At 52.7% G+C, this 8401-nt stretch overlaps 1 protein-coding gene across 1 annotated transcript; it reads left to right on the top strand.

The window, feature by feature from the left end:
• Positions 1 to 286: 286 nt before the first annotated feature.
• Positions 287 to 7895, top strand: LOC102433658 (proton-coupled folate transporter-like). Its single transcript, XM_006108221.3, has 5 exons — positions 287 to 531; positions 934 to 1786; positions 4138 to 4221; positions 5592 to 5748; positions 6290 to 7895. Exons 1-5 carry the CDS (start codon positions 289 to 291, stop codon positions 6345 to 6347), a joined length of 1395 nt encoding a protein of 464 aa, XP_006108283.1. The 5' UTR covers positions 287 to 288; the 3' UTR covers positions 6348 to 7895.
• The last annotated feature ends 506 nt before the right edge of the window (positions 7896 to 8401 follow it).

The following is an 8401-nucleotide window of genomic DNA, read 5'->3' as shown; positions in this document are numbered from 1 at the left end:
TGGTTATTGGGAGGTGAAAGCACACAGTTTAGTACAGTGCCCGGCACCCAGTGAACGATCAATAAATGTTAAATGCTGATGTTTTCCTTATTGTTCACCGGGGACTGGAGAGGAGAGCTGCAGGGCAGTATCCTTGTACAGTTTGCAGGTGAGGTTCATTAGTTGTCTGTCCTGGGAGCTGGGAGCCCGCCCTCGTCAGCCCAGACAGGGCGGGGCCAGCCGGGTCAGACTTTGAGCTGGGGGCGCCGGCGGCGCAGGCGCAGAAGGCTCGGCAGGAGCTGCACGCGCATGGAGCGCTCCGAGCGGCAGCGGCCCGCGAGCTCCGCGGGCGCACCCCGCAGCCACCCCGCGGCGAAGGTGCTGTTCCGCGGCCCCGTGGGGCCGATCCTCTTCCTTGCCAACTTCTCCTTGGTCCTGCAGGGCCCGCTCACCACGCAGTACCTGTGGCACCGCTTCAGTGCCGACCTCGGCTACAATGGCACCCACGATAGAGGCGGCTGCAGCAACCACAGCGCGAACCCCATCATGCAGGTAGAAGCGGGGAGGTGGCACCGAGCCGGCCCTGAGCTAGCGCGAGGGGACAGACGAGGGGGCGGGGCGGGCGGGAAGGTGGGGCCTCCCAGGCGGTCATGGATATTGGGGTGGTGGGCCTGCCCGATTACTGCAGTATGAAGGATGCGTAAAGTTCCTCTAGCCTTAAGAGTTAACAAAAGAGGGTAAAAAAAAAGAAGGGAAAAGGACCTAGGCCCGTTTTCTATAACCCTCCTTCTAGTGCCAATTTTTGAGAGCTGCACTGAAATTCTCTGGAGTTTAGGGCTCCAAAGAAAGTCCGCATCCCCGTCTCTCCCAGGATGGCGGTAGTTTCGCGGGAAGTGGGGGTGGAGGGAGCTCAGAGTGAGGAAGAACGCTCTGGTGAGACTCGTGCCCCCACAGGAAGTGGAGACCCTCACCTCTCACTGGACCCTCTACATGAACGTGGGCGGCTTCCTGGTGGGGCTCTTCTCGTCCACCTTGCTGGGTGCTTGGAGTGACTGTGTGGGCCGTCGTCCCCTGCTGGTGCTGGCCTCGCTGGGCCTGCTGCTCCAGGCGCTGGTATCCATCCTTGTGGTGCAGCTGCAGCTACACGTCGGCTACTTCGTGCTGGGCCGCATCCTTTGTGCCTTCCTCGGCGACTTCAGTGGCCTCCTGGCTGCTGGCTTTGCCTCCGTGGCAGATGTCAGCTCTCACCGCAATCGAACCATCCGAATGGCCCTGCTGGAAGCATGCATCGGGGTGGCAGGGATGGTGGCGAGCCTCATTGGGGGCCACTGGCTCCAGGCCCAGGGTTATGCCAACCCCTTCTGGCTGGCCTTGGCCTTGCTGATATTCATGACTTTCTATGCTGCTTTCTGCTTTGGCGAGACTGTGATGGAGCCAACACCTGCCCGGCTCTTCACGTTCCGTCACCACCGATCCATTGTCCAGCTCTACACGGCTCCGGCCCCGGACAAGTCCAGGAAGCACTTGGCCCTGTACTCACTGGTCATCTTTGTGGTGATCACTGTGCACTTTGGGGCCCAGGACATCCTGACCATCTATGAGCTGAGCAGACCCCTCTGCTGGGACTCCAAGCTGATTGGCTACGGTTCTGCAGCTAGACACCTCCCGTATTTCACCAGCCTGCTGGGCCTGTGGCTGATGCGATTCTGCCTGACGGACACCTGGGTGGCTGAGATTGGCTTGGCCTTTAACATCCTGGGGATGGTGGTCTTTGCGTTCGCGACCAGCACACCCCTGATGTTCACAGGTAATGTGTGTGGGCTCAGGGACAGTTTATCCCAGGGGTACTGGGTGAAGATTGGGGGACAGCCACTTGCTGGTTTATGCCTTTGGAAACATCGTTATGTTCCCAGCTTGCACTGGAAGACAGACAACTAAGAAACCTCATAAAAATGGCATCTTTTAAAAAAATATTTATTTTTATTGATTTCAGAGAGGAAGGGAGAGAGAGAAAGGGAGAGATAGAAAGAGAGAGAGAAACATCAATGATGAGAGAGAATCGTTGATCAGCTGCCTCCTACACCCCCCGCACTGGGGATCAAGCCCACAACTTGGGCATATGCCCTGACTGGGAATCGAACTGTGACCTCCTGGTTCATCGGTCGTCGCTCAACCACTGAGCCATGCCAGCTGGGCTGGCATCTTTGTTATACATAAAATATTGAACTTCATTAGCCAAAGTAATTAGTCCACATTATCAATCATAAATATTGTTAGTAAGACAGAGCAACCGACAAAAGTATGGCTCATGCACTAATTGCTTCATTCCTTGGCCTCCCATAGCCAATATTCATGATATTCTTAGACAAAGTCCATGCTATTACTGTCTTAATACTCACTTCTCTGATAATCACGGGACCTTACCTCAAATATCCTTAGTCAGCTTCTTTGGGTGTTTTTAAAAGAGCCAGCCTTTCATACCACAGTTATCAAGTTCTTGCTTGCGTTAGTTCTTATGTTGGTGGGAGAGGGGCAGCTGGGAATGAGGAAGTTAACTTTCTTAAAGGGACAGATTTATTTTGATAAAGCTCTAAAGTTTAGAGTCTAAACTATGTAGTGTACAAAGTGAGCCATTCAGTAATCACAGATGTATTAACTTGGCTGCTTGCCTGGACAGTGAGGCTGAAGGGGACCAGGTACCTTTCTCTCCTGCCCACAGCATCTCCCATCGATTCGGTGCTGGGCTCAGAGATGATGAAGACGCTGTCATTGCTCTGGGGAGCCTGACACCCGAAGGGGCCCTGTGGTGCCTCATCATATGCCCACTTTGAAGGATCTACTGTCCAATCGGGCAGCCATTTTCAACCCTTTTCATCTCATGGCACACATAAACTAATTACTAAAATTCTGCGGCACACCAAAAAATGTATTCTATTTTTTGCCGATCTGGCAAAAAAAAAATAGGTATAATTTTGACTCATTCCTACTGGATGGCTGTTGTCATTTTTTTATTTGACAGTCTAAGGGAAAATAGGTCATGCCCCTGACTACATAGTCAGGTATTGCATGTTTTAGAAATTCTTGTGGCATCATACCAGTGTGCCGTGGCACACTGGTTGAAAATTGCTGCTCTAGGGGCTTGCAGTTTTACTGAGGAGGCAATAGTCACACAAGGGAAAGAAATGGTTGTAAAGGAAACAACGTATGCCTGTGAGTAACAAAACGCAAAGTGAAAAGGGACTTCCACTCACTATGTGCTTCCTACGCCATGCTCTTCATGGATGTTTTCTGATGTATCCATTTTCTAGGGCTGCTGTAACGAATTACCACAAATTTGGAGGCTTAAAACACAGAAATCTATTCTCTCACAGTTCTGGAGGCAAGAATCCATATCACTGGACCAAAATCAGAGTGTCAGGAGAGCCACATTCCTTTCATAGGTTCTAGGAGGGAATCCGTCCCTCATCCCTTCTGACTGCTGGGGGCTGCCAGCATTCCTTGGCTCCTGGCTGCATCACTGTGATCTCTGCCTCTGTGATTACATTGCCTCTTTTGTGTGCCTTTTCCGTTCTGTCCATGTCAGATTATTTAGGGCCCAACTTATCAGGTTGTCATCATCCAGGATCATCTCCTCATCTCAAGATTGTTAACTTTATCTCGTTTTCTAAATAAGGCAACGTTTATAGATTCCAGGGATTAGGACCTCATATCTGGGGCCATTTTTCAGCCTCCTAACACTCCAGAATCATCCTGTGGGGAAGGCCTTGTTATCCTTTTACAGATGGGAGTCAGGCCCAAGCCCACACAGTGATGGCATCAGGTTTTGAACTCAGGACTGCCTCCAAAGTCCGGGCTTGTTTTATGTGCTCTGCCATCTCCCTACTATGTGGGTGTTACCCGATGGGACCACAAGAGGTGTTCTGACAAAAACGCCGTTGGGTGGGAATCAGCGTTTATTCATAAAAGAGGTAGCAGGTAGGCCAAAGCTTGAGAAGGGGAGTCTCCATTCCTCCTTAGTTATTGTGTCCTTCTCTATCAAGGAAGTTCTTCCTGTGTCTAACCTGAGTCCCATCTGGGGGGGGTCTAGGAGCTCTGCTTACGTCTTGCTTGGGCACCCCCCTCCCTAACCCCATCTTCCTGGTGTTTGTTTCTCCACAGGGTACGGGCTCCTCTTCCTGTCTTTAGTCATTACACCCATTGTCCGGGCCAAGCTCTCCAAGCTGGTGAGCACGTCAGAGCAGGGTAAGTGTCATGGTCAACCAGCATCCGGTTCCTTGTGCCCAATGTTCTCGGAACAAATTGCCCTCTCCAGACCTCAGCTTTTCCATCTGTAAAATGGATGCGGTGATGCCAGCGTGCCCTGCTTCACTGGGGTCAGAGCGTACAAGCTCAAAGGGCGTGAGCAACTTTGTGGTGTAGGTTTCATTGTCCCTAAGATGAGGAAGCCGAGGCCCAGAGGATTAAATTGACTTACTCAGGGTCACTCAGTAAGTGGTGGCGCCAGGTCTGTTTTTAAGAGCAGCAGGTCTTGGATCTGGGTTTTAGTCCTGGCTCTGTTACCCACTGGCTGTGTGATCTTAGGCAGGTCCCTTTTCCCTCTCTGGGACTGTTTCCTCATTTATATAAGAGTGTTGTTTTTTTTAAATGTTTATATTGATTTTAGAGAGGAAGGGAGAGAAACAATGATGAGAGAATCTGATCAGGCTGCTGGGGACCAAGCCTGCAACCTGGGCATGTGCCCTGACCGGTGCACGGGATGATGCTCAGCCAACTGAGCACACTGGCCAGGGCAAGAGTGGTTTGTTCTTGATGACATCTACGGGCCCTTCCAGCTCTGATGGTCTGACAGTTTAATCTCAACTTCCATTGGATTATTGCTCATTTCACAAAATTTGGGTTTTGTTGGCATAACTATAAAGAAGAGCTTTTCTCTGGCCTCTGGGTCTTCAGACCCCAATCTAGAAACATCTGTCTCATCCACTTCTCCCCATCTGCCCTGGAAGGAGGACGTGGAGCCGACCAGGTGCTTTCCCTCATTCACTCAATAAGCTTTTTATCCAGCACCTTCACGGTGCCCAGAGTTACCAGGGGAACAAGAAAAAAGAACAGCCCTTACTAACTGGCTCCCTCCAGGGGCCAGGCCCTGTGATAGGAGCTTTACATGGGAATTCAATGTTGCCACCAATCTATGATGTAGGTAGAATCCTTATGTAACAAAAAGGGTGCAAGAACCCAGAAGGTTAAGCACTTGTTCAGTGGCCACACAGCTAATAAGTGTTGGGACTGGGAATTAGCCCCACGAGGAACCTCAAGCAGGATATGATTCTGAAGGAGTTAAACCAACAACCATTTTCCTCGGGCTTTTGCTCGAAGATAATCACATGTACTTTGGCTGCGTGGATTTAACAACAGCCACCTGTGTGCCAGGTGCTTTCCATGAATGGCCTCACTGAAACCTTATCACAACACATGACGTAGGCTTTACAGGTGAGGAGGGTGAGACTCCGAGAGATTCAGTGACGTGCCCCAGTTTGCACAGCTGCGAGGCATTGGTGTCAGGATTTGAACCTACGTCTTCCAGACTCCACAGTGTGATATTTCTTTCTTCACAGGTGCTCTCTTTTCTGCTGTGGCCTGTGTGAATGGCCTGGCCATGCTGATGGCCTCCAGCATCTTCAACTCGCTCTACCCAGCCACCCTGAACTTCATGAAGGGGTTTCCCTTCCTCCTGGGAGCTGGCCTCCTCTTCATCCCTGCCATTCTGATTGGGTAACTTAGGACTCTGTCCCCGGCTCATGTGCTCTTTATCCCAAAGGTTCCCTCTTCCTCCTCCTGCCGACCAGAAATGGCCGCCTGGACCCCTTCCTGTGGGTGTTTCAGGCCCAGCCTGACTCTCCCCCTGCAGATGGCTGCCTAATCCTCTGGAGCCACTTCCCGAGGGCAGGACAGGGGGGCAGTAGGGGAAGGGTCAGGCAAACATTGCTTCTTGGCAAGGTTGGTCTCTCCCCTTCGTCCCCCTCCATCCGCATCTTACGGATGGAACTATGGCGACAAATCTGCCAAAGGGAAGCCGGAGAGCCTCCTTGGCTGGTTGTGGCTGGGCCACAGGCTGGCCTGCCCACTGACTTCTGCCCCATAGCCTTCCGACTCCCTTTCCAGAGCCCTCTTATCAAGATGTTGCCTTTCACCTCTGTGTTGGGAGGGGGGATACCTGTACCGGCCCACCCAACAAAGCCCATGTCGCTTCTTCAGGAGTTGAAGAGGGTTCCCCCATATGTCAAATCTGAACCCTCTCTCTGGTCTCTCGCAGGATTCTTGGAAAGACTGAGCCTCGCTCTGAATTCCAGCAGTTTCCCCAGAGCCCCTGATCTGCCTAGACGTGAGAACAGAGGGCCAAGAGGGGTGAAGTGAGCACTAACCAGCTGGAAGGATGCCCCTGGGACCCCACCCACAGCAGCAGCAGCAGCAGCTCCCCTCAAAGGCAGTGTTCACCCTGGATAAGGTGGTCAAGCTAGACCAGGGCCCCCACCTCATCCAAAGCTTGCCAGCCTATGACTCGAGGATCTGGAATTGTAACCCAGACAGTCTGACTCCAGGGCAGGCAGTGGCGGGGGGGACATTTGGAACAGGGGTCTGTTCATCCTCTATGCAATTACATAAAACCCTCCAGGGGAGAGAGGAGGTCCTGATGGAGGTGATGCCTCAGGGACCAGTTGAAGCATGAGGGCTGGCATCTCTGCTTCCAACCCAAACTGCACAGCTCACAGTTCATCGTGAGCAGCCACCAGCCATGCCTTAATGACGAATATTTCGAGGGGAGGAAGGGTTGTGGGGATGGAGAGAGAGTGCTACGGACTCAGTGGAATCAAGCCCCTGGGCTTAGCAGTGCCAACCATCATAATAAATCAGTATAAGCACACTGACATGAATCGTCTGGTACCCAAGGCATTGGGCTGTGGGCCCTTTATTTTCTGTCCCGTTTGCCCCCATGGGTCAGATAGCAGCTGCTGGGCTGGGCAGAAGCCCCTGAGCTGCCATGAGATTGGTCCGGGGCGTGACCAGCCCAGACTTCATCTGACCGCCCATTCTCTTCTCCTGAGCTGCTGGGAGATGAAGGGCTGCCAGGCTTGTATCAAGCCAAGCAGGGAGGCTTGGAGCAGAGCCCTGGCCGCTCATTCTGAGGGTTAGATCCGCTCCCTGAAGGCGCCAGTACTGGTCCCCCTGGCAACAACAGCCCAAGCAGAATTAGTTTTTATCACTCAGCCCTGCAACACCTCCCATCGCCAGGTATTTCAGCCGGGCCTTGTGCTGAGACCGTGCCTCAGCCTGGATCTGAAGTTGCAAAGGCAAAATTGGATTTGATATTAAGGTACCATAAGCCCCCAAGCAGACCCAGATCAGGTGGTACTTGACTCTTCAAACCAGACTTGGCCACAGGGTTTAGCCCTCTAATGTCATTTCTAGCCCATTCTCTCTTACCAGCCCTGCCAGTCAGTTTTCTGGCTGGAAATCACTCAAGTAAAGTGGGTGTGGCCTAGGGCAAACCAAGGTCAATGTGTCCTTTACAGCCCAGGCCTGTTTCTAGATTCCCACCTCACTGTTCCCTCTGTCACTGGAAGACTGGAGCAAGAAGAGGACAATCCATTGATTGTCCCAGCATGAGGCAGGAGGGGGACGGGGGGAGGAAGGCGCTGGGCTGGGCTCAGACCTGGGCTCTACTCCAGCCACTGCCTGGTCCACAGGTGACCTTGAGCAAGCCCATCTACGAAAGGCTGGATCTGATCATGGTTGGACAGGTTAGGAAACACTGGGTTAGAGGTAATATTCTGAGATCCTTTCCGCCTCATATGTTCTAGAATGAGATGCCTCTCTTTGTGGACCTGGGGGAAGAATAAATGAGTTGGAGCTGGACTTTTGATCTTTGAGTGTCCCTGAGCAGTTCTTGGTCCCTGGGGAGGCGTGGGGTAGAGACCTAGTTGACTCAGCTCCAACATGGGAACAGCAGCTACAATCCAGCCAAGCAGAAAACCCTGGCCCTGCAGACCTGCGTCAGAGCAGGCTTTGGGGGAAAGGCTAATTCTCAGCTCTCTGCTTCAGGGCCAGCCCTGTGAGGCCAGGCCTAGGTGGAAGGTGGGGGCCAAGGTGCCCGCCCTGTCACGGCAGGGAGGCAGTCCCGAGAACACTCAGGCTTGGCTGCGGGGAGGGTCATCACTTCAGCTGCTGGGGGGTTTGGGGGGTGGGGAGGCTGAGCTCTGATTCCCCAGAGAGACAGGAGGGGCAGCACTGGAGGGTGTGCCAAACAGAAAAAACAGGGCTGCAAACCTCTCTGAGCACTGTCCATGGGGGACCTCAGGAGGGAGTGGGATTGGGGACAAAAAGACAGAAAGCTCCTGGAGGGTATTCGCCACACTGTATTGTTACT

Source organism: Myotis lucifugus, unplaced genomic scaffold (genome assembly GCF_000147115.1).
Source record: "Myotis lucifugus unplaced genomic scaffold, Myoluc2.0 scaffold_1927, whole genome shotgun sequence".
Lineage (NCBI taxonomy): Eukaryota > Metazoa > Chordata > Mammalia > Chiroptera > Vespertilionidae > Myotis > Myotis lucifugus.
Note: the sequence above shows the minus strand (reverse complement) of the source record. Positions and strands in the feature narration are given on the sequence as shown.

What these genes read in the sequence shown, in the direction of transcription:
- LOC102433658 (XM_006108221.3), top strand. Translation starts at nt 289, where the DNA reads ATGGAGCGCTCCGAGCGGCAGCGGCCCGCGAGCTCCGCGGGCGCACCC. An exon ending in CACACCCCTGATGTTCACAG is followed by an intron (nt 1,787 to 4,137) that starts GTAATGTGTGTG and finishes GTTTCTCCACAG; the next exon opens with GGTACGGGCTCCTCTTCCTG. An exon ending in ATCCCTGCCATTCTGATTGG is followed by an intron (nt 5,749 to 6,289) that starts GTAACTTAGGAC and finishes GGTCTCTCGCAG; the next exon opens with GATTCTTGGAAAGACTGAGC.